The sequence below is a fragment of the Daucus carota genome, chromosome 1 (genome assembly GCF_001625215.2).
Source record: "Daucus carota subsp. sativus chromosome 1, DH1 v3.0, whole genome shotgun sequence".
Lineage (NCBI taxonomy): Eukaryota > Viridiplantae > Streptophyta > Magnoliopsida > Apiales > Apiaceae > Daucus > Daucus carota.
In genome coordinates this window covers 55,387,651-55,414,078 of record NC_030381.2, presented here as the reverse complement: position 1 = coordinate 55,414,078, position 26,428 = coordinate 55,387,651, and the positions used below count along the sequence as shown (strand labels likewise).

The following is a 26,428-nucleotide window of genomic DNA, read 5'->3' as shown; positions in this document are numbered from 1 at the left end:
AGATCATATAAAATAAATGATAATCAATATTATCATGTCCGTTTATTTTAATAAGTATATAGAATCGCTATTGTCATTTCTATTTATTTTTCTCAATATTCTCATTAATCCTTTTCAAGTGCCATAGAATGTCTAGCATTTATCAAAAATACTATTTTTCTTTATATTTTTATAATTTTACTATCTTTTAAAATATTTGTAAATAAACGATTTAGAAAAACAAACATTTTTTTTCAAAAAATTTAGAAGAGAGTACATTTTGCAAAAAAGTCCAAAATGTTATTTGGAGCAAGTAATTTGATACAAGATCTGAGATACTCCTCTTCTGCAAAGAATGGTTTAGCAAGTTATAACATGTATTTATCTTAATCCTGGGAACTTAGACTTGTAAACCTAATTCCAAGGAGCTTCAAGATACTGTTCAACTCAAAAACTGATAAACAAGCAGGCTATAATCTATTCAAGAACAATTTACCATATGGTACTTCAAAGTCCATTCGCCTCGGAACTCAAGTATTTTGCCACAAATTTGTGTCATAATTATGAACGGGTAAATTCATTTGTTGACAGAAATATAATAGATAGAACCTAAAGTTTTCTTCCCAATGGAGGGGCAAGATCATTGACACAGCAAGGGAGCATTAAAATAAAATACAGAAATACATGATTAGCCACTCTTGTAGTCTTGTTCAGTACAATTTCCTCAAAACTCCCCCAAGATATTAAACCCAGGTGAACTGGTAAGGCCCATAGTATCCACCTAATATACAATGCTAACATGTAATACAGAAATACAGGGTAACATATGACTATTACTCCTACTCTTTTAATAGAAAGCTGTATGCATAGGGAAGCCATGGCAGATGATGCTCCATCTGTAGGCAAGTGAAGAGCAACGTTTAAGGATCATCATCATATTGAAACTGTGCACTTGAGTTGGGCATAGGCCAGACTATATCGATATGTCCACTCCCTACATTCTTGAGCATTGCTATGCTAGCTGGTTGACTGCACAATGCATTTCCTGTCAGGTCTAAATGCTGAAGCGTACCTAGGTTTTGAAACAAAAAAAAAAAAAAAAGAAAAGAAGAAGAAGAATGTCAAGTCAGTAAAGCTAGTATACTATCCTGTTTAAAATTACTCGGAATTTTACTGTGTAATGCCGGATGAAGGTTTAGAAGAGAAAATGACAAGAACATTAAAAAATAACTTCATTTTGCTTAAGCTTAGGAAGTTGACCTGTGTATATATAATTATTATAAATCAGTAAGTTTAGCTTAAATTCTTTTTAATGATATCACAAGATACGTAATTTACAGCTACAAAAACAGACAAAGTTTCTAAAGTGTAAGCACTACAAGATGTAAAGACAAACTCCTCAAGTACATCAAACAACATTAAAAAAAATTGCTCAAGGAATGACGGAATGTGTACCTTTTGCAGTTTCCAGAGAAGAGCTGATGATAGACACAGCTTCAGCAGGCAAAACATTGTAACTTGCATCAATTTTGACTAGTTCAGGGGCAGATATAATGAGCTTTGATATAAATTTTGCAGCTCCCACACCACCAGAATTTCCTCTACAAAGACAATTATATGAAATGTAATATTTGGGTGTGGAAAGTGCTCAACTCTTTTAATAGACATCAAGAATGTCAGTATACCTAATATTGATGAAAACAAGCTTCACCCCTTCCGTAATTTGCTCTTGTGCTTTCAAAAAACCAGATGAGTTGATCCCAATATCATGAAAATGAAGTTCTTTTATACCCGTGCATATAAATTTACCTAATTGTACCCCCACTTCACTAGAGGTCACACATATTAGAATAAAACACTTAAGAATTCATATAAAGAATGATGAACTGCAAATTCTGAGTATACCTGCCAAGATTATTGTCTCCGATGCGAAGAGAATTCAGCGGCTTTTTGAAAGATGAAAGAACTTGCAACAAGGTTTTAACTCCATTAAATGTAAGCTTACACTCTTCCAAATTCAAATCAACAAAGGGGGTGACCCTCTCAGCCATCCTGGTAAAGTACGGCATTAAAGTCCTAAAATTTTTGACAAAGAGCTTGTGAGAGAGATGACTGTATACGATCAAGGTTGCAAGATAAATAAAAAAAAATCTCACATAATTCCATCATCTGCTATTGGGTTGTCACATAAATCAAGTGTTTCCAAGTTAGGCATATGAAACAAAGCATAGTTAAGACAGTCTGCATCATCTTTCTGTAGATTACTTCCCCTGTAAACAGTAGAATACCCTTTGGTCACGCAAACTTTGAATATAGTAGAAAAATATTGGTCAAGGAATCAAAACATTTAGTACTAATTTTAACGAATTTATAAGTACGAGATTTGGTTCTGCGCTAAAGTACAAAATCACGTCCTATTTTATAAAGATAACAAGTACTAACATATTTATAACACATTGGGCCAAACACCCAAGTTGTTTGTGTGCTTGGCTTTAGATTAATCTACACTTCACATTACTCGCTTAAATAAGTGATGAAAAAATAGGTGTGCTTCTTTGATCGCAGGGCAGCATTAGTTAGTGTCGTAGTAAAAGCTTTCCTGATTTTATAGTCATTAATCACTTTACCATGCAGTAATGATTTCCATATTTTGAGGTCACCCAATTACTAACTTACAAATTTGTTTCTTATTATTGTCACCTTAGTTTGAGCACGCGCAATGACTTCAATGCACATATCTCTGGATTTAAATGTAATTGACTTGAAGGTTTCCATTTGAAATGAGAAAGCCAGCCAGAAATCTGCATGAAATTGATTTAAACTTAACATTGACCTTTAAAAGAACACTAGCAACTTGTAAATGAGAAATGTCACTTACGTTGTTTTCTGAAAGGTCCAGAAAAGCTATATTAGATGAGGCATCAAAGAGTGCACTGAAAACCGTTCTAGCAGAATTCTGTCGTAACTCGCTATCACGAAAATCTGCTGTACACAAACACCTAATAAGATGAACAGAGGCTTTATTAATTAGAGCATATATTGAACAAGACCTCCTGATTGTTGGTCAATCTGTTGAAGTCTAAACTTCAGAAGATACACAAAGATTTTATGCCTTGACATCCTTTTTGAATTTGCCTAATTCAGAACTTCGTTCTGGTTCCAGATCAACCAATAAAATATACACAGAACATTAAGTCTAATAACAGAGCAAAATTATAGTGGAAGACATATGCTGGAACAACAGAAACCTATTATCCCTAAACTAAAACTTAAGAAAATAAGGAAAATATCCTCCCTAAACTAAACAAACAACAGAAAACCATTTACATTGTAATTCTTCTCCCAGAATCAAGTGAAGTGTGATGCACTGGGTTATGAAATGCACACCTCAATTGAAATGAACAGGCAAAAGATACTACTAGCCACTCTTAATAATAGATGTGTTCGAAACAGAACGTAATACAAAACCCTGGGATAATTCGAGAGCCTCAGTCGTCTATCCCGAACTGAGAGATAACACACAAATTCGATGATAACCCTGATTGCACCCCCCCCCCCCCCCTTCTATCTCCCTGGGCCCACCACTACCTAACTTCATTTATTTAATTGTTTTCTTTAACATTAGTGCCTTTTGTAAATTACTGAAATGCCCTGATTTACTTCACTTCTTTCTTTCGTCTTGCAAATGTTTTAAGCCTGGTTGAGCGTTGACCCTGATGCATGACACGAAGCCACGCATATCCTGTCCTCGAGAAGGAATTAGTATCCATCAGGCATCAGCCCTTAAAAGGGTATCTATTCCTATTTTCTTGTAACAAAAAGTCATCAACGTTAAACGTATATCCTGTTACCATCACTGTTGTTTCATACTTGTACTACAATGAAATACTGAAGATGAAGGAGATAATATACACCAAAACCAGTAACGTGAACTTGTTAAACAAACATAAATGCCAATCGATTTGATTATTATTTGTAAATACTTACTTAATACTGATGAGTATCAAAAGCATTGCACTAGCAATATTTGTTTTTAAAAAAAATATAAGTATGTAAAAAGCATATGAAGTTTTTAGAGAAAGACGTACCTTGCTGATGATAATAAAGACTTCAATCCAGTAGGTATGGAAATAGAATTAAATTCAAGAAGTCTTGACGTATTAACTGTAAAATGTTGAATTCTATGCGTTGGAATATCCTTCAGGAATAGTGAATCACATATTGCATTGACAAACTCCGCAGAAAGCTTGCAATGGTTAAAGTGAAGGGAGGACAATGTTTCAACATTCTGACTCAAAAGTTTGCATACTCCTTCAACCTATGAGATTAAACATGCTACAAAATTTTAATAGTTATAGGACATCTTACAGATGAGGGATAGGAAGGTAAGACTAAGAGACTTAAGGTCCAACTGTTAGTAAATATAGAGTCAAGTGTATCATTTATACTTAAAATCTGTAACTTAATAGTAAGAGGCGTTATTTACTTGTATGACCTGCTTAAATCATGTTTCCACATAAGAGCTGCAGAGTGAGAGATTTCAAAGTTTGCATATCGTTATCAAGTGATGTGACCATTGTAAGATAAAAGATAGATGTGGTATTTGATGAATAGGGACTATTATGTTAATTTGCTCTTAAGAAGTCCTTCTATCTTCAGTTTAACCCTTCCTCCTACTTTAATCTCCATAACTGATGTGCAAAGCTAATGACATCCTAATCTTTATTGTACTGCTATTACTGAAGGACACTTGAAATTGCAATACAAGGAAGGAACTAGATAAGCTATGAAGAAAAGTAGATGACACCATATTCACAATGCATTCATAACAATTATGTCATGTTGGTACAGTGACACTCGAGCAGAAAGCAGACACATAGGCAGACTTCTAAAAATTATTCAATTCACATTCACAGGTTTTTTATAAAATCTTTAAGCACATAGTCGCAACAGAAATACCACAGGTCCCTAAATATTATTCATCATATAAGTCTAATATACTTAGAAAAAAACTTCAAATTCGAAAAGAAGGTTACAAAACGACCTAACGCTTCGGAAACCCACTCATCTCGCGCTTAAAGTCTGGCTAGCCTGTTACACAATTCTGGTTATTCCATCTATATCATATAAATGTACCAGCTACACATTGCTTGAAACATATATCAACATCTATGCAAGTGCAGTAGCAGCTGCATCATTTGTTCAAGAACTAGATTTCACCAAAAGTCCATAAGTCTTAACTGCGAGAAATTAACGGAGATGGTGTATTAACAATGATTCTAAGCTAGGTAATGTCTGTTTATGGTTCTTGCATGTTGATATCAGTGTCACGATCACAATAGTCACAATCTGCCAGTGATTTATACAAGCAGTGATATAGATCAAGCAATTTATAGAAGCTGTTTCCAGTAGCTAAAAGAATGGCTCCTCTACCAATATATTGGTGAATGACAGATTTTTAAAAATCAGTTGGTGTTTGTCTGTCTTATTGTTATATTATATACTTCTTTTCTGTTTTAACTTTTCTTGTTATATACGATGCGCAGAGCTGACATCCCATTTGTTAAATTAACAGATTCGCTTTTAAATTTAGTCAGGGAAGATATTTTTTAACAGAAGATTTGCAAACAAATCATGCATGCACATTAAGGTCATATATCACGCATTCCATAAACTGATTTCAAAAACTGATACTACCTGTTCCTTGGACTTTATCCATTGCACCACCAGTTCTTCCAATTTACTGTTTCTCAACAAATGCTGCAACAAAAACAGTTCCCGATAAACATTCACCAGATATCTTAAGACACGGGCAGCAGAATCCACTACGTTTCCAGAATCAGTTTAAGAGTTCTATTTGACCTTGAGTATCAATAGAGTGCAAAAGCTAATTATCTTTCATATTTGAAGGAAAGAGAACACCACAGATTAATAAGACAACTACCAAGATGCTACTCACAACTCTTTTTTTACAGCACATTAATATTGTGGTGCTCATGGACATTCACTTGCTAAAAAATGAGGAATTATACTACTATATGTAAACCAGTATCAGCAGTATGAAATTTTTCTTGTCCAGGAGATGATAACAAACTGTACAGGAACATATTCTTCCTTGTACAAAGCATGCAAAAACTATAAAAAGAACAATACTACACAATGACAGAGTTGGTCATGACCATTTTCAAACATTTTTCTTCCCCTTCAAAAACATAGTTTTAAAGCTTTGGGTATCACGTACCCTAAGATTATTAACATTATTTTTTCTACATAAATAATAAGTTTTCCAAGCAAACGTGATTTTTAGTCACATTGCAGTATGTTTCACAAGGAGTATTAATAAACAAAGTTATGTCTAGTTGCAACTTGCAATAAATCCAACAATGACGTCATACGAGAACCTAACAGTTGCAACACAAGCAATCCAGACATTACTTGCACGGGGACATTATAGTTAAGCCTTGGAGTATGATACAAACCTAGAACTAGAAGATAAGCACAAATTAAGCGGGAAGCTTTCTTTTGTAGTGCTACTTACACAAGTTTCTGTCTGTAAAAGCACGTTGTGAAGTGTCAGACGCCTGCAATTGAAACAAAATTAGTTAGGAATAGCAACTGGGTTACACTTATCTCTTACCAGAAACTAAATAAAGATATTCCTCTGCTTCCTCACGTATCTATATAAGAATGCAAGCAAACATTGATATAAATAATTTCTTTCAAATGTATATTGAAAATGTAATCAGGTAATGGTTGGAAAAATTGATGCATTATATTAAGGAAGCAAATCAAAAGGCTTATACAGATGTACAATCTACACTAAAGATTGAATTGAATCTACCATACATTTTACCATTATTAATCACACTTTAAGTGCATGGATAATAATGTCAGTTGACAAATCAATCCAAGTCATATTTACCATCTTTCAGTTTTCCCCTCAAACCCTGTCGTTTATATTCAATATAAAAATTAATTTAAAATAAACTCCTTAATCAAGCTACAAGATTCAAACAATACCCGTCATATATTCCAAAGCACACAACAGAGAACTTCTCTATTAGTGCACCTCAAAACATGTATTTCATTACTTTTTATTTATTCAACCATATTTATGTCAAATTCTTGGCAAAATAGATGTGTGTTTAAAATAGTGAAAGATCACTTCTGTAACAAATAACAATACATGTTTTTATTCTTTTTGTGGTATTTCTCAACATTGAGGATTTGATATTATGTATATGTTATAAACATATTGCTCCAAGTCACTATATTATAAGAAACTTTGCACATTACCTTGATTTTTGTATGGGATTCACCTAGATAAATTTTGATTATTCCAAAAAAATTACATTATGAAATTTTCAGCTGCACTAATAGAAAAGTTTTCTATTTTATGCTTTAGAAATTCCATCAAAGTAGTACTATTTGTTATATGTGTAATGTGCTTAAAAAAAGCTCTTGCTTTCCAATAAATAAATAATATAATCTTTAAAATTACGTACAACAACACATATACTATAATTTATTTTATTTACTTATATTACAAATGTCTAGTATATGCTTTTTTTTATTATTATTTTGTTTGAGATAATAGTATTACTGAAACTGATTTTATTCTATGTCATTATTTACATCTACTATATTTTATAACATTATTAAATATTACCATATTAATAAAATTATTCTTCTTATATTTAATAAATTATTAGGTAAATAAGTCACAGTAATGCAAAGGTTTTTCCGACCCTACTAATATTTGGGTAGAAAGGTTCACTACATGAAAATAATGGCTGGCAATCTGGCATATTGTGTATGAGCATAGAGAATTAAAAATCTCAACAAAAGGCTACTTTAGATCAGGGGAAGATATTTGCTACCTGGCATATAAACCAAAATGTTGGCAGTGATAAGCCAGTTTTGAGTAGTCAACTTCTAAATAACTTCCACACTGCTTATAACCCATAGATAACAAAATGGTATCTGCAAACCAATTAACAATTAAAAAAATGTGCAATAGAACAAAGAAAAGATTTATCGTAAGTATAGGTAAATCAAAATCAAGTAACAACATCTGAATGTAAGAATTAAATGATGAAGGCAGATAGAGCAACAAAGGCCATAAATTTATGTAGCGAGATGGAAAATAGCAGCAGGTTATAGTGAATGGGCTATGAAGCCTTTGAAATGACAGCATTTATACCAGGAATTTTGATTTCACCAAGACAGCCATCAAAATAAGGAAGAACAGCTTTCTCTGCCGCCACAGACAGGCACCTGCACATTGTCAACAGAATTCAAATTGTATATATATACTCTTGCTCATGAATGTGACATTCACAGGCATGCCAATTCAACGAGATTTGCATACTTTTGTATATGTGAGTTCCAGTACCGACCCTGCCACTTGTTTCCGGAATCATGAATCCCAACTCTTTTTGCATGGCAGTAGTGGCAGGTCTCAGGTTTTAGACGTCGGAAATCAGAGAAACGTGACTTATATAATGTCATCCACGCAGTCTCGAAGTTCTCGCATCTGCATTATCACAATGTTAAGTACAAATCTCTGGAGACAGTTGCTCCAAAGAAGCACCAAAACTTGACCCGGTGGCTAACTGTCTACTTTAACACTAAAAAATTTACTCATTCAGGTTACTTTTCAGACAATATTCCATCCGTCCAAACCTTTTACGCTTTCTCTGGCTTCCAGAGGCAACTTCATGTTCGTTCCCATAATTCAGTGGTCTGTAAAAACAAAAAGGATATGATTAATCTAATGGACTAAAAAGGAAACCCAGATGCTATCTCATTACAAATTCATAACCAATTTGATGACTTACAAAGAGCAATATAATCAACCATAGTGCCAAACAAAACAACACCTACCTTGAGCTTGTATTTTTTTAACAGAGTAGATCTAAAAACAGTATTGTGATAAACTAAAAGGATTGATGTGTCGCCATTTATAAAGGAGAATATAGCCAACGAAATCCATCTTTTGTACTCGAAGCTTATTATTATCTATCTGAGAAGTAGGGGACTTGATTCCAAGGAAAAATAAGAAACAACAAGATGTATAATTGTATATACACACATGAACATGTGGCATTCACCAGTATTCTAGTATACTTAAATTAGACATTAAACATAACAACCTGAACTTAATTGACTTGATTAAAATCAAGGGTAAACGTTACACACATCAACTTATCATGTTCTAGCTGACCTAAAAGCACATAACTAAGTTGCTACAATTGATCATTCCAGACACAGATATAAACATCGGAAACAACATTAATCACACACTGCAAGTTCAAACTCGAATGCGTTCTCCAAGGAGCTACAATTACAATATTAAGTATCTAGCGGAGCTTTAACCAAACATAACTTAGAGCCTGTTTGTATAAGCTTTAAGTCAGAGGCTTAAAGTTGTTTCTGACTTTAAGCTAAAAAACATCTGTTTGTGTGATAAGCTGGAAACTGACTTAAAGTCAGAAATAAGTCAGAAACTGACGTTAGTTTGAGTTACTTTTTTCAGTGACTTTATTTTTCCAAACTATTTTTGATAAAAGTTACTCATTAGTCATAAATTACCCATAAATCATTTTTATTTATACTAATACATTTTTAATAACCTATAAGTCATTAATAAGTCAAAATTGCATTGGGCTTGCTCTAAGGTCCCAGCTTATCACATTAAGTCACGTTAAGTCATAAGTCACAATTTTAAACTCAGCCAAACGCGCTCTTAGTTACTGCAATTAATTGTTCCACACACATATAAACATCGGAAATCACCATCACCGAGACAACAATACATAAATAAATCATTCATATAGCCAAAAAAAAAAAAAAAAAAGGGAAACTATAAGACTGACAATGCATCTTGAAACTTCTGCAACGCGAGAGCCGGTAATCGCGGAATCAAGCAATCGATAATTTCGGTTGGAAGCTGATACAGACTGGATAAATCATCATCACCTGTACATACAAAATCAGATACTCAACGCGCAAATTAACATTCCAATTGACAGTGATGTGAAAAGAGTGTAAACAACTAACCGAACAGGATGATATCTTTGATTGAGTCTAGGCAGAGATTATATAGTGACGGAGCTTCGCTCATCTTTGCCCTGAGTAAGTTAATTAAATAAGTGAAGAAAATATCATAAACCCTAGGAATTCAATTGATATTTAAAGAAGAACGAGGAGATATGTTTTACAGAAATGATGTTGGCTCACTGATTGAATGTGGTTTACTACTTTACTTCCTTCTTCGCGGTGTTCAAGAAAAAGTCGATTAATCGCACAGGCACCCCAAATCAAATCGGTGATTAATCGGCTCGGATTATTTTTTACATAAAGTTTGATTGATTTTAACTCGGACAAAATATTAAATTATGTAAAAGCAGTGAAAGCAAGTTTTAAAATTTAAGTTAACTATTTTCAAAAAAAAAATTAAGTTAACTATGTAAATTATTATATTGTAAATACTAAATAGTATTAAATTAATTTTGATAAATGATATGAGTATTCATTAACATGGTTAACAACATATAAGTTTGTTTCTCATTTTCTATAATATTATTTTTTTTATATAAATGATGAAAATTTTATGACAAAATTAATAGTTCCGAATATTGATTTTTTATTTTTATAACAAAGATCAAACCTTAGCACAAAATTTATATATTATATAACTAAAAATTTTATGAATTATGAGGTCGTTTGGGTTAATTTTAAAAAATGACTTTTTGCTTAAATTAAAGAAGTGAAATAGAAGTGAGAAGTAAATAAGCTAATAGAGTGTTTGAGAAAAAAAATAGAAGTTGTAGAAGTCAGTTTCTGCTTCTTCGCAACCAATTGATTCTAGAATTTTTTACATATATGTTGGAATATTGGGGCTGCATGTCCGCAAAAATAAAAATAAAATAATTAAAAGAGCTAATGGATATGAAGGATACGTTAAGTTAGCAATAATTTTTGTAATCACATAATTTTGAGAAATCCATTCTAAAAAAAATAGATTTTTTTTTTAAAAATCTCAATTAATCATTGATTTTAGTGATCACATAAATTTAGATTATGGAAAGTCCAAAATAATTTTTAAAGAATTCACTATATCAAAATTTATTATTTTTATATGACATTATCCTTAATATCATGAATCCGTGATTATTTAATAATGATAAATAATCTTCAATCTTATATTCTAATGAGTTATTCTCGTGAAAAACTCAAGTTAGTTTTGTCTCAAGATTTTGAGGTTTGTTGTCATTTTTTTAGATTTTTGGAACTCCTTTTTAATTTTCGATTTAATTCGAGTGAAATCTACTAATATATTTTTCTCAATGTGTTATTAAAATATTAAAATGATCTCTCAAGGAAAAATTAAAATTGGGAATTCTAAATGACAATTAAACTTCTTTTGATCTCAAACTCTAAAAAATACAAAATTATCACACTTAGATGATCAAACAAATCATCAACTTTTGAATCAGCAATTTTTCTACGAATGATCGTCATTCAATCATTTTAGATTTGAGTTTCGATCATAAAACTCAAATTTTATTTTTATTATAATCATGTGTCAATAAGCTTCTTTCGAATATTTTATTTTTATCATAATCATGTGTCAATAAACCTCTTTCGATGTGATGGATTAAATCAAACTATACAGTCATTAAATATAGTAGTTATTATAATACTCTCTCCGTTTCAAATTAGATGTCCACTTTCAAAAAATCTCACAGTTTAAGAAAAGAGATTGGTCACAAATTAATTGAATTAAATGAGCATAATATGTGGTGTGTGATTGATCTAGGAAATATAAATAAGAGATATGTGGAGTAGAATTGACTTTTGGAGATATAATTTTGTATTGAAAGTTGAAGTGTACAAGTAATTTGAAACAAAAAAATTTCTTGAAAATGGATATATAAATTGAAACGGAGAGAGTATTACTTTTCCTTTCGTAAAATTGACATTATTTACCGATACGATGATGGTATTGATATTTGCCAGAGATGATTCTCATCCTTATTCTGGATTTCACAGAGGACGTGGAAAGCCGCGTGCTAAAATATTAATATCCCTGATGCTGCAATAACTTCTGACTTCCTAGACATGCAAACTCTCGTTTTGGTTAATGAAAATAGCTGGCTAACTTATGCATGATGTATTTGGGAATGAGATATTGCGATAGTTGCTCTACAAATGCAAAAATATTATACTCTCTTCATCCCAAATTAGATGACTTTTTAAAAAAAAACATATTTTAAAATAGTTGAGTCTCTCTATTTTCAATGCACATCTATCAACAATTTTCCAGTTTTGCCTTTTTTTATTTATCATTTTCAATATACAATCAAGTTAATATAATAAAAAGTAAACACAATAAATATGGGTAGAGATGGAAAAAATAACAATCATTCAATACTCTTTAATATGTGTGAAATGGAGAGAGTAATTCAATAACGATGAAGAACATATCAAATATTAAAAACAAAAGACTCCTTGTCCTATATAGAAGAATTAACCAAATACAAATTTTAAAATGTATGATTCTCCAGCAATCAGTATATATCTAGCTAGAACATAATAAACTTAAACTTATTTAGCTTATGAATGCTACCATCACATTCGCAACTGAGGTTTGCGAAAGAGCACATAACAAATGAACAGATAACGAAATTAAAGTTGAACAATGCAGATGTTTCAGTATAATAAGCCCATGTTCATGATGGTCTGGAGATTCATCGGATCCATATGTTCTGTAGTTCCATTGTAAATGGTCTCGACAATCATCTTGTTCGCGTGTTCTGTTGGATGGTAGGCGTCCCAGAACACGTAGTTCTGTCGGTCCGGACACAGAAATGAGAATCTGGTGCAGAGTCCAACTCCATTGAATGGCCCTTGTCCGCAACACGCCACCCTTGCTTCCTTGAAACCTGCAGAACCAGGACTTAAAATGACTCGGGACTGAAATACTTAATATTATGGCCTCTTTTGGAACTTGAATTTCTTTTGAAATCATGGATTTGATCAAATGACATGTTTGGGGGCAAAAAAAAAGTTGGATTTAAATTTCATCTGAAATCCAGGACATTCAAATACTAATATAAAACTGAGAATTTGAATGACGCCTCAAATCATGTCATTGAAATCCAACATTTGAGATGAAATAAATGTCCCAAAACTCAATATTAAAATTTTCGTGATTTTTAAGGACGAAACAATACTTGAGAATAGTTGATGTACGAACCAAAAGCAAGGGGATTGTTGAGGAAATCATTTTGCCGATTCAGAGCATTAACAGCAACAAAGGCATCTGAATTCAATTCCTTGTTGAGTTCTTTAATCATCGCAACAAGCTTCGGATTGAATAAATTTGCAGCAAGCTGAGGCTCTGCAGCACATGTCCCATCTGTGCTCCTAAAGGCCAACTCCCCCGGAACGCATCCTAGCGGTCCGGTTCCAGTCACCAGAACCCTCCTAGACCCCAAATCATACAGCCTCTGCAACAAAAATTATACAAGAAACAGTTAATTAGCTGCTAATATCATGCTCTACGCATTAATTAATGTACCGACATTTTCTTAAAAAATACCTGGAGTACTTTCTTGTATTCAGAAATGAGAAAGGTCGTATAATCTTCAAGATTGAATTGAAGCCTTCTAGCAGTGATCGGTGCCAAGAAATAGTTGTTAACAAAATCGTTACCACCGAGAGTGATCAAGACCAGAGCATTGTTTACGAGCCTCCTGGCCTCATCTATTCCAATCATGCTAATGATTCGCCTCTGGTACTCTTCGAAATAATATATTTGTTGCCCGATCTTTATTATGTTCGCCTATAAATCCGAGCAAAAAAGTGTTAATAATTTCGTCACAAATAATAAGAATTCAAAAGATGATAATTCTTCTGTATACCGTGTTATTCTAGTTAAAAATTATATTTTATTGATCAGGATCCGTTCAAAAAGTCAAAATATCGAATATTAGATTTTCTGTAACATTTCTATAAAAAATAAGTTACACTCACAAACTGAAATCCGGTGTCGTTGAGGATTCCGACGCCAGCAGAGGCGAAGTTTGCACCGATCAGTAGATTATCTCCGTTAAACTGCGGGCTCAAGTATGGCAGTGTTGGCGGTGCCCCAAGCTTTTGGCCTGAAAACAAAAAAAAATCAAAAAATCAAAAAAAACATTAAACAGGATCAAAACCGACCGCTTAAATACGACTGTCAAGAGCCGGTCGAAAAATAAAAACATAATCATAGGCATACTGATAAGGTCAGGGATGTTAAGGCCATTCGAGAAGCGGCCAGAGGGGAGGTGAGTAGGAGTATCAACGCCATAAGGCGGTGAATCAGCTCGTGCAGTCGTTAACAGATAATTATTATTTCCATTGTCGACGAGAGAATCACCGAACACAAAAAATGCTCGTGGCCTCTGCGGTGTCTGTGGTTGTTTTGCTGCTCCTGGTTTTGCTGCTCTTACTGGTGCAGCAAATGTGTTGGTTGTAGAAAAAATTACAAGGATGAGAATGGCTAGAAAAGTTGAAGGGCTCAACATTCTGCAGACCAAAATTGTAACTAAATTATAATCTTTTGGTAATTCTCTATGTTTTTCAAGACTCTGATGTGGTGAAAAGGAGAATGTAGATGCTCTTTATAGGAGATTTTGTGTACTAGTTGGTTGAAACAGTAATAAATGCATAGTAATAAACAATTTGTAAACATTGCTAATTAGTTGGAGGGGTAATTAGTTTAAGAGGGATTATGGTCTTGAGTGTAAGTTTGTAGGTGCTAATCTTGCTTATGAAGTGAAGAGCAAATGCACAACAAATTTATATGGTATATGGTTGTGACCAAATGTCAACATATCACATATGGAGATTTGTCTTTGTCAAAATAGTCAAGAGATACATTGACATATGGTCATATATTTGACAATGAGCATGAGCAAGGATACCATAATATATAAGGTCAAGGTCAATGTAAAGGTCAAAGTCAACTCACTAAATGCACCAATAGCAAATAGAGATAATACTCTTTCATTTTCAAAATATTAGCTCATCATTTTTTTAAAATCTATTCAAATGTTGACTAAAATTAATATATATTATATTGTTGAAATATAGTATAATAAACATTTATTATCTTTTCAAAAAAATAATTTTTAGTTTCCTTAGATTATGTAAAAGTAGTTTATAACTTTTAACGGAAATTACTTATTTAACCACGACAATCGCAGGTGGAATAGTAATTTGAAGCGGAGAAATTTTATTTAAAAATAAATTATAAATTGAAAAGTAAAATATTTTATATGTTTATTAATCATTTTAATAAGATAAATCAAAAATCTAATTGTGAGTTTGTGTGATAATTATATATTAATAAAATTTAGGATTGCGATTCATGTAATTAAATATAAATTCAACCAAAACTAAAGGGTCAAATATTCATTTACATGGGATCGAGCTTGCCAGCTGCAGGTAGGCTAAATACAACTATCTCGACCAGCATTAATTATACAGAGAATATCTTCTTATAAATTATTATGAAAAAATTTATATACACTGGAAATGCCAACAAAGAAAATAGAGTAAATACTCTTTATAATATCCATAATATCTAGACCAGCATATTTGCAGATATGCATGTATCTGAAACCTAAAAACCAACCAATTTAAAATAAAATGTACCTAAAAACCAATCAATCTATAATAAAATGGTACATGATACTAACTATTTATAATATATGGCTGCAGATAATTAATTATTATGAGTCATTTAATATAGATACCTTAATAGATTGTGGTTGGAATAATAATCATATTAATTTCAGAATAGTTTTGATGGGCTACCAACCTAAATTCTACCAGCTGTGAAGTATCAAAACTAACAAAATTAACTAATCATATGAGTATAGTTCACAACCAAAAAGGTAGAAGCTTAACTCTATTGCATGTGCATGGGTCATATTACCCACATTTTTTGTTTACAAGTAGATTATTTCTTTTGGCAAAATACAGTCTAAATATACGTCTTCTAAATATTTTCGCATGAAGTGCATTGATTATAGAATTAAAAGGAATATATTTTTTGAAAATAATAAAATTATGTTAATATATTTTTTTCCAAAATGATATCTATAAATATGTGGTCAAAACATTTTTAAATATATGAAAAAAAAGTTATAAATAGATATTCAGAAAACGCCGGAAGTATTCGGAATGAAAATTTTTAAGAGGGTAATGTTATGAATGAAAGTTTTTTGAGTTGGATGACCCAATTTCAAGTTTCCAGTCAGCTGAGTTATCAAAACGTCATTTAACCCAAGTATGATATTTCTAACAAGAGACTCTTGCCACCAGGGCGGATTTAAGAAGAGGCACGGGGGACACGTGCCCCTCTAATTTATTTTTTACATTTTTTCACCATTTTAAATTTTACAAAATTACAAAAGTGCCCCCCCAAATTTGAAAATATAAAGATATTTTCTAAAAATTTGCTTGGTGCCTCCCAAAATTTTGGGTCTAGATCCGCCTCTACATTTATATTTCAACTAAAACCTGCATAACTCAACATGCATAACTCAAAACCTGTGGCGATTTAGAGCAGTATAATAAAGATGCATACATAATTACATATTACATAGTATATATGCATGCATTTAGTTCTTTACGCTGAAATTCTTCAGCTCTTAACAAATCTGTGCTGATCAACCAAATTCAATTCATCCGTCACAAAAGCATTTACTATCAGATTTTTTATAGTCGAACTTTGTTGATAGCTGGGTTTGGATTACGAACTGAAATTTTCTAGTTCTAGTCATAAATTAAAACACATAAAATACTTGGTAAGTTTCTGTTACATGCTCATTAAGTTTGAAATTAAATTACAGCCATATGTAGAAGTTATTTGTGTTTTAGTTCGTTTGATTTAAGGCACCTGTGAAAGAAATTTCTAAAATTGGATGCCATTTCTTGCCTGCACAAAGAGATTGATTAATTAATTTATATGGTAGAGAATCGACCTCTTAATATTGATGAAGTTAGAGCAGATTGATAGCCAGGGCAGGCTGTTCAAATCTGGTGTGCAGGTAAAAAAAATAATTTTAATAAACATTTGATATTTTGAAATATAATATCAAAAATAATATTTTTAATATAGTTTGAAGATGAAATATGTGAAAGTTTTCCATAAAAATGTAAAAACAGTTTGCGACAACAATTGTAAAGTCGGAACGGATTGACAGTGTTTTAAAGAATTGACACAGGACAGCCACGTATTTGTTCATAGTCATTAGAGTCAACGTGGCTGGGCCATCCAATGATCATGTGCAACTTCGCTTTCAGGCCCATGAGGCCTTGACTCCTGATATTATGGGCTTTTGAGTTATCTTCTATATCTTTTATTCTTCCGACCCAGTTCTCACTTGATAAACTAAATATTTATAATCATTTCTCACCAGTAACTAATATTGGTTATCCTTTTCTTAGTTTGCCTGGCAGATTTAATCAGGGTTCATGCACACTGTACAGGGTTAGTGGTCGCGGATCTAACGGAGAAATTTGGTAATCAACAAAGATAAGGTTCGTCGTCGAAACTAAAATCTGTCACGGGAAAGTCACGGTGGTTGTTTTCCGAGAAATCCGTTGTAGTGATTCTATTGAAGTTTTACTTAAAATCAAATAAGAAAAGGCCCAGCACGACGGGCATAAATACTGGTTTTATAATAATGACAGATGACAGCACACAGCAATGTATTGTATTTACAAAGAGAGGCTGGAGGCACATCAAAATATTAAGGAAACACAAACACAGCTTATTCCCAGTGAAGTGGATACTGAAACATATATGCATTACTAAACAAATGCGAGTGCTCGGGAGCCATACCGTGGAAGAATATATAACATGATTACGAAGAGTTGTATTATAACAATTCCAAAAAGAACTCGTGAATTAATATCATAAAAAGAAATCTCATCACAAACTACCTGTGAAATCTTCTACAGCCTCTTGCACGAGCTCTTGCAGCAACTTCCCTTCTATTTCCTTGCTGAAATCGTCCCTTTGCAGGCTCGAATAGTCAACCCAGCCTTTTCCTGCAACCTGCTTCCTCACTAACTCCTCCGCAACCAGGCTATCTCTGTCCCCACCTTCACCCACAATAAAACTCATCTCATCAGGAAACAACTCCATCTGGGTCCACAGACAGTCTAGTATGGACTTGTTATCCTGAAGATTATAATGGATCCTGCTTTTCGATGGATCTGACCCACAAACAGCTAATTCCACCAATGCTGCATTCACACAATCGAACACAAGCTTTTGCACTGATTTTCTATGCCTCAGCTTGGTCTCATGCATTGTCTCGTCAATTAGGCCTACGTAATTATCCCTCAATGATGGGTCCAATGGGCTTTCTAGGGAATGCCAGCTAGCGAAAAATGTCTCAGACTGCATCTCATTGCCGAGCTTTGCTGCCGTTAATAGCGTCTGGACAAGGAAAACCAATTCTTGTCGTTCCTCCTCGGGTCCTACTGGAACGGAAGATGATTTTATAGGACATGGACTTGCATCATCTGTACAAGAATCATTCCACGATAGTGTCCGAGCAACGGATCCTATTGGTGGAGATTTATCAAGAAAATTGGAGTTACGGTGCACATGCAGATCTAACCCTGTTTAATAGAAAGAAACAGTTAACAGACATGAAGTGGATTGATAAATAGAGGCACTTCGGTAGGGCTTCAAAATATTACCATTTCGGACTTCACTTGAGTTATCAGATAATTCAGGTTCCCCAAAATCATCTTCTTGGAATGGAGGTTCCAGGACTGAGATTGGACTTGGTTGCTCCTGGTTCTCAACAGGAAACTGAAGGGGACAGGGTTCGGTTACTGAGACTCCAGCCTGCAAAATGTACAGAAATCGTGTTAAACATTTGCATAGGCTCACAACATTAGAACAAATGCACATGTCACTGGCTAATAGAACATAGTCTATATCAATGAAATCCAATAATCCTTCAAGAAAGGTGTCTAATGTTTATCTATGCGACATGAACTTCAATAGCTGTTGGCCTACAACAACTTCATAGTTCATGAGTAGATATAGCAGATTAACAAGCAAATACATATTCTCTTTAGATACCTTGGTATGAACAATGTCTTCTTCAGGTTCGTCTATCAGCGAATGTAAAGGGGATGCTTTGTTTGATGATTCGAGTGGATCAGGCAGTTCCCCTGCTGCTTGAAACCTAATATCGACATCCTTTTCAGAAGAGGGTATTGGCAATTCGGATGATTCAGTTTCATCCCTGGAATTACTTGCTTTTTGTTTACCAGTTCTATTATTCCTTGAAAAAAATAAGCTTGAAACCCTTCCCTTCAACAATGACGTCATGCTCTTTGTTTTTGTCAGCTCCTTATTTATGTCTGGTCTCTCCATCTTAGAATCTGAAACTTCTGAATGGAGCCCTCCCACATAAGCATTAGAAGATGCAGGAATAGATTTTGACCTCAAAATATTCCTTGCAGGAGCATCACATTTATCCTCATTACTGAAATCACCAGTGACACATGATGTGGATGTCCTAATTTCTTGTTCACTGTTAGTCAGATTTCCAGTGCATATCACTGACTTGTTCATATCCGAAAGAGCAAGCATCTCTCCTAATGTACTAGAACTTCTTCTCAATTGTTTCTGTTCCTGGTTTCCTTTAGATGCCATCATGGCCCATCTTTCTGACAATCTCTTCTTTGCTTCTCGACAAACAGACGACTCGGGAGAATAAGATGCACGGCTGAACGAGGAAAATGAGCAAGAGCTACCAGGCCTGTTTATGTAATCCCAAGAATGCCTGGAAGTTGGAGATATAGCTTCTGAATCACTAAGATTCTCTGCTGCAAATTCAATTTCTGATTTGTCGAATGAACTTTCATCACCAGTATATCCATTGGAAAACACAGAAGAGTGTAGAGTTTCATCCCTTCTATGCCGACTCATATTTTCATGCATAGGTTGAGTAATCTCCTCTGCCAGTTCTCTTGATTCTTGAGTATCATCATCATCAAACCCTGTATACGGATCTTTCACATGTAATGCCTTGGGTGACGTGGAAAGAGGTGAAACAACAGCCTTAATGTCATGAGACTTTCCAGGGCTAGGTTTTAGTACCACTATTCGAGTTGCTTGCACCTGACTATCCTCAAGTTTACAAGCCGTTGGAGAAGAAAACCCAGGACTATTGTCTAGCCTGCTGACCCGACCGAGGCGGGAAATTTCATTTATTTTTGTTCCATTCTTCTTGACCGGTCCGGTGATTTTATTACCCTCCACAACCTTAGCAGGTCTAAGAATGGTAATCCTCTTTGCCTCAGAAGGTGGAGAAATAGACTGCATATCAGACAATTGTTGGGAGAACATTGAGTTCGGTTCTTGGAGAAATTGAAGGAATGAATCTTTGTTCGAACTTAGAACCTCTAAAGCATCCTGAAACTTTTGGGAATGGCGAAGCTTTTCATCAGATGAAAGACGTTTTAATTCAATAAAGTTCTGACGAACAAGAGACATCCTTTTCTCAATAGAACTTCCATCGAATCTTTCTTGTTTAGGCGATTTATCACTAACATATTTATTGTGTGGCTGCCATACTTCGTAAACATCTTTGTAGTCGTCGTGCTTTTGAGACTGACAAACTTCTTGTTCCTCCTGCCAAGAACCAAAAGACACGCAAGACTTACTTCGTGAAGAACCTCTGGAGTGACTTCTTTGTGAAGCTGTTGAAGGCTTCTGGAGCGGCAGGGAGTCGAGCCCCATTAGCTTTGCAACCAAACTGGGCGGCTTTTGCTTAAAATCCAATTCTTTCAACATTTCTTGCGCCATAAGCATTTTTATGGGTGTTCCATGTGTTGTTTGTAATTCGGATTTAGTCTGCAAGTTCAAGCAACAGTTTACAAGTGTCAAGATACCACAAACATAAACTTCAACTAATATATTGGAACACTGTAGTTTGTTAAAAAAACCTTACAGAAACAACACAAGGAGTTCAAAACTTAAGGTATCTGCTACACAAAACTACCATAAATTCGGTTTTTTCATACTTGAGAAGTCAAATTGAAATATATGTTATAGCTTATCATAATTTAAAAGGGGAAATAGATTTTTTTGCCACCCAACTTATTATTTGTTTAGAAACCTAACACTGAACTATAATTTTTTTCTTTTTTGCCACTAATGTTAGGTTCGGATTTTTTTTTTGTCACTAACGCTAGATTCGGATTTGATTATTAACACTATGTTATTCTTTTTAGAGTTAATTGCATTTGGCACCCCTTTGATTTCAGCATGTTGCACATTGCACCTAATAGTTTTAGAATAAACACTATGCAACCCCTTATTTTTAACCCGTAGACACTTTGCACCCTTTCTGTTATCCTCTGCCGTTACCGGTAACTTTTGCAGGGACATTTTGGGAAATTTTATTATATTTAATTAAAATCAGACCTTTATTTAAATTTTCCGACCATCTAAATGATATTTTTCGGAAATCTATTTTTCGGTAGTCTGCAATATAATGGTGATCTGTGTCTATATCTTTATATGCAGTACTCCATATATGTCCTAGGTAGTTTATCTTGGAGGACGAGAGTACGGATTTTTTTACTCCGAAAGGAAATCTCAAAATTAAATTATGGAACTATATTTATAAAAAGTGGGAACCTTAAAATACGTGACAAGTACTGGCAAAGAACTATAAAGTCAAGTGATACTATATTTTTGTGGAGTCTTAAAATAATTTATAAAACTAAATTTTTTAGGTTCTTAAAATGCGTGTTAAACTCTCGTACTTCAAGGTAAACTAGCTAGGGGACATATAGATGACTGTATATAATGTTATAGACACATATCCTAGCTAGGGGACATATAGATGACTGTATATAATGTTATAGACACATATCATATCACCATAATATTGTAGACTACCACTATGTTTTTATAATGCTAAAAAATAACATATTGTTAATAATCAAATCAAAACATAACGTTAGTAATTAGCAAAAAAAAAAAACATAACGTTAGTGACAAAAAAAAATCCAACGTCTTTTAAGGAAAAAAAACCAACATTAAAATTTATTCAGAAAAAATAAAATAAAATAATTTTTGAAATTTTTTGGAGTCTCAAAATGCGTGTCCAACTCTCGTCCTCCAAGATAAACTACCTAGGACACTACATATAAAGATATAGACACATATCAGATCGCCATTATACTGCAGACTAACACTATATTTTAATAATGCTAAAAAAATAACATAGTGTTAATAATGAAATCCGAACCTAACGTTAGTGACAAAAAAAAGTCCGAACCTAACCTTAGTGACAAAAAAGAAAAAAATTATAGTTCAGTGGTAGGTTTCTAAACAAATAATAAGTTGGGTGGCAAAAAAATCTATTTTCCCAATTTAAAAAGTATAATATACATTTTCAAGAATATGTGACATTTTAATTAATATAGGCTGAGAAAACATTAAAGTGTACTATTTCATCTATAAGCTTCAGTTCCCTAAATGAAAACTATCTTATTAAGCATGTTCTTCATCAAGAAATATAGATTCGTTAAATCATAGTTAAAAGTTTACCGCTTTATCTTCTATCTGACTGTCAACCGGATTCATTCCTGACACATCTGAACGACTCCTGGACAAAAGGGAACCTGTTCACAACTGAGGTTAAATTCACAGCAATAGTGACAAATAATGGTCCTAGTATACTACTCCCTCTGTCCCCCTCATTTCTTTACGTTACTTTTTGGCACGTTTTTCCACACTCATCTAAAGTACAGTTTCATAATATATTTTTAAATTTTTCTTACTCTGTATAAAAGTTTGATATTTAAATTTTTATTCAGAACAAGAAAATTTTGAAAAAAAATTATGGAACTATACTTTATAAGAGCCTCAAAATGCGTGCAAACAGTGAATGTAAACTACCTACTGGGACGGAGGGAGTACTACCAAATATATACACTACACAGAAAGACAAAAATGATTGTATACAAAAAAATGAAGCATAATTATTTAAAAGATTTCTTGAAAGCTGGTTTCTTCACAAAAAAACCTCACTACTCTAAGAGTACAGAAAAGGTTTCTTCACATCTCACCCTACCCATATGCTAATTCCAAGAGAAACATACTATATATGCTTAGTAATGAGAGACAATTTTACAAAGCATCCCATAATAAGATCAATAAAATAATGTAGTAAACTTTACAGGAAAATAATTTAGCATACAATTCATGATTTTTACAAAATAATAGCTGAAAACCTAAAGAGCAAAGAAAATTTTGAAACACAAAAAAGAAATTCACCAGCACCATGAGGTTTATCCGCGAGCAGCCTATTTTCTGGGATGCCTGCACTCTGGTCAAAAAGGTTCACCACACGTCCTAAACATCCTAAAAAAGGTTTCTCGATATTGTGAGCTTGAGGATTCTGAAACCCATTCATTTTAACACCTGTGGAAAAGTTTCACATCCATTATTAATCCCAAGATAAAAGCCTTCTCTTTATCAGCGAAAACATAATTAACAAAGAAAAAGAAGAGATTAACACGGAAAAGAAATATCATCACAGCAGATGAGCTACATATGTGGCTTCTTCACATTCAGTACTGATTTCAAAAATTCCCTTCACAAAGTTTAGTAAAAACAATTCTACGATGCAAACTACATGTATTTTCAGTACACTAATGCAGAAATGGCAGGGATGATTCGTCCTCGAAGAGTTCAAAAACCTCTTATGCATTGGGCTAAATCAGCTAATATTAAGTAAATTGCAGCAGTAATTCAATATTATGTAACAGTATATTTAGAAAACATCAATTTTTCAGCTTGATTATCATACCAAAGAATTCCATATGTGTTTTATATGTTATAGCTTGATTATCAATATAGTAAAAAATCACACCTTGAAAATTACTAATTCAGTCTTCGAAATACAGGGTCATGCTTCAAATTGAAGCGAAATGCTATAACATATAAAACACTGAATAGAAAGGAACAAGTGTAGCCCAATGTATGTTAATGTTAAAATTTTTAAGACTTGCATAGCAGGAGGGAGAGAGAGAGAGAGAGAGAGAGAGAGAGAGAGAGAGAGAGAGAGAGAGAGAGAGAGATCCCAAAGATGTAATTACAGCAGGCACAAAAGCAGATTTACAATGAGATAAAAAAAAAAGTAGAGGGAGAGATAGAGGTAGAGAGAGCAGGAGAGAGAGGGGGGGAGAGTCACATTTCAATTAGTTTAGATAAAGATGAGATCAATACATATGCTCTAGAGAGAGATGGACCTGGTAAGCAATCTTGGGGCAAAGGCAGCGAGCTGACCGGAAAGTGACATTCCGATGAAGAAGTGGCCGGAGATTCGCCGGAACAAACGGCTCAGAACGAGAGCGGTGGTGTTTGGTTTTTTGCACCGACTAAAGCGGACTTGAATGACTACTTTGTTCTTTATAATGATTCGTGTATGACTTTCGATTACGTCTACACAGAATCGAGTAGACAATAAATAATATAATAAATAATACGGTTTTTCTATGGTGTGGGTTTGGTGCATTTTTATTGGTCACCTGATATAAATAAAGATGATCCCCCTGTATTTACATCAAGTCCACCGATCAAAATCCACCAAAACCATCAATTTTAGTGTATAATGTGTGCTCATGGGCACACACTAGACAAACCCTAAATAATAAATATTATAATAATTACGGAATAAAGACAAAATGTAGGATAATGTTATTAAGTTTTTGTGTTCTGTGCTATATGGCCCCTCCTCCTTGGTGAATTTTTATATTAAACTACTATTGTTAATATATTTATATAAAATATTTTTATGGACAAGATTTAAACTATCTACCGTTTCATCTAAAAAAAATAAAAATATTAGAAAATTTAAGTTGCCCCGAAAAAATTCATGAATTATACACATATCATATTTTAGTTGATAATAAAAATAATAAACAAAATTAAATTATTTATCACAACACCAAATAAAATCTTTCATTATACTATCTCTGGCTAATCATTTCGAGAAACTAATTCGGCTGGATCAACATTTATCGGTTACTGTATAATATTCGTATATATAAAAAAATCGTCGAGCTTGTCTTAAGTGTAAGTATAAATTATTTTCGGAATCTATTATGGAAAGAGATTTGGACACGACATTCTACATTACTTGAAATTTGAAAAGATAGGCAAGTTTGATCGGTAGTTGAATACTTTGTATATGTGGATATCTTGCAGCTGTATTATTGCTTTGCTCTCACTTCCAAACAAAGAAAAATAATATTTCGTGCAAGAAAGTGTGATTTCATTGTTATTTACAAGGTACAATATCTTTTGTCTATTTATATTCGAGATATTCTGCAGTTTATCTTCATTTTCTTTTCTTTTCTTCATTATTTTTCATGTACCGACGATGTATCTTGTTTTTTGAATTCAAACCCTCGGTGGAATATTAAGTAATTTGAGGACCGTAAATTAGTGTAATGGTGTTCCTTTGAAAATCAAATCAATTTTTGTTTCCGAGTCTGAACAAATTAACGTTGCGTTTGACAAAGAAAAAATCAAATGAAATGTAATGAGCAACATTATTTAGAATCAATAGAAATAGGAGGAAATTTTAAAATAAAAAAATTGATATGATGAGATTAAAAAAGAAGTTGGAGATAGAAGAGAATGAAATATTTTATTACAAATAAAAGCTGTGACATCTGGCATGTGAAATGTGGAATAGAAGAAAAAAATAAAATTTATCAACAATTCATAAGATAAATCACTTTTTATTTCATTTCTCCCGAATTATCAATCCACAAACCAGATAAACCCGCTGGTAAAAAACAGTTTACTGCACTGTACTTTGACAAGATCTTAATCTTATGGTTAAATATTTGGTCATGGAACAGGCAGCGCATCTTCACATTTGAAAATTATTGCAAAATTTTACATTAAAGCATGCATGATCTTTGAATTGTATGGTTTTCTATTTCAAAATGATCATTACATTTGGTTAAATTAATCTACAGTAATTTTCACAAAATATACAATAAGATACGCAAGTAGAAATTATTATGTTATAAAACGAGCAGGAATATATTGTGTGCGCAGTGTGAAATGTGACTTGGGACGCATTGGGGCCGTTTGGGTTAGCTTAAAAGAAGTGACTTATTGCTTATAATAAAGAAGTGGAGTAGAAGTGAGAAGTAAATAAGTTAATAAAGTGTTTGGAAAATAAGCAGAAGCTGTGAGAGAGAAGCTAGCATTCTCAGCTTCTTAAAAGTGCTTCTACTTCTTTGCACAAACGGGTCAAAAGAAGCACTTCTGGCTTCTGCTTCTCTTGGCCAAACAGGCCCATTGACTAATTAAAATTGCCAG

General features: G+C 33.2%; 3 protein-coding genes across 5 annotated transcripts; all 3 read right to left on the bottom strand.

Moving 5' to 3' along the window:
- Positions 1 to 622: 622 nt before the first annotated feature.
- LOC108205002 (uncharacterized) lies at positions 623 to 10,281 on the bottom strand. Of its 2 annotated transcripts, none has more exons than XM_017374742.2 (17): positions 10,203 to 10,281; positions 10,042 to 10,112; positions 9,858 to 9,960; positions 8,665 to 8,724; positions 8,351 to 8,515; positions 8,183 to 8,256; positions 7,860 to 7,962; positions 6,518 to 6,560; positions 5,677 to 5,739; positions 4,068 to 4,297; positions 2,858 to 2,978; positions 2,680 to 2,780; positions 2,136 to 2,249; positions 1,885 to 2,055; positions 1,665 to 1,808; positions 1,435 to 1,580; positions 623 to 1,051 (listed from the first exon to the last, which is right to left on the bottom strand). In XM_017374742.2, exons 2-17 carry the CDS (start codon positions 10,103 to 10,105, stop codon positions 900 to 902), a joined length of 1,854 nt encoding a protein of 617 aa, XP_017230231.1. In that variant the 5' UTR covers positions 10,106 to 10,112; positions 10,203 to 10,281; the 3' UTR covers positions 623 to 899. The 2 variants fall into 2 exon arrangements, with proteins under 2 accessions (XP_017230231.1, XP_017230232.1); XM_017374743.2 differs by having other exon boundaries at positions 10,222 to 10,240.
- A 2,173-nt stretch (positions 10,282 to 12,454) lies between these two features.
- LOC108204301 (GDSL esterase/lipase At4g28780-like) lies at positions 12,455 to 14,641 on the bottom strand. The gene is made up of 5 exons (XM_017373665.2): positions 14,267 to 14,641; positions 14,023 to 14,150; positions 13,589 to 13,831; positions 13,244 to 13,496; positions 12,455 to 12,929 (listed from the first exon to the last, which is right to left on the bottom strand). Exons 1-5 carry the CDS (start codon positions 14,553 to 14,555, stop codon positions 12,697 to 12,699), a joined length of 1,146 nt encoding a protein of 381 aa, XP_017229154.1. The 5' UTR covers positions 14,556 to 14,641; the 3' UTR covers positions 12,455 to 12,696.
- Positions 14,642 to 17,828: 3,187 nt separating this feature from the next.
- Positions 17,829 to 24,535, bottom strand: LOC108204299 (uncharacterized). Of its 2 annotated transcripts, none has more exons than XM_017373664.2 (6): positions 24,340 to 24,535; positions 23,369 to 23,509; positions 22,634 to 22,707; positions 19,145 to 20,926; positions 18,754 to 18,904; positions 17,829 to 18,672 (listed from the first exon to the last, which is right to left on the bottom strand). In XM_017373664.2, the coding sequence occupies exons 2-6, from the start codon at positions 23,499 to 23,501 to the stop codon at positions 17,975 to 17,977; spliced, it is 2,838 nt and encodes a 945-aa protein (XP_017229153.1). In that variant the 5' UTR covers positions 23,502 to 23,509; positions 24,340 to 24,535; the 3' UTR covers positions 17,829 to 17,974. The 2 variants fall into 2 exon arrangements, with proteins under 2 accessions (XP_017229153.1, XP_017229152.1); XM_017373663.2 differs by having other exon boundaries at positions 23,363 to 23,509; positions 24,340 to 24,479.
- Between the last annotated feature and the right edge of the window lie 1,893 nt (positions 24,536 to 26,428).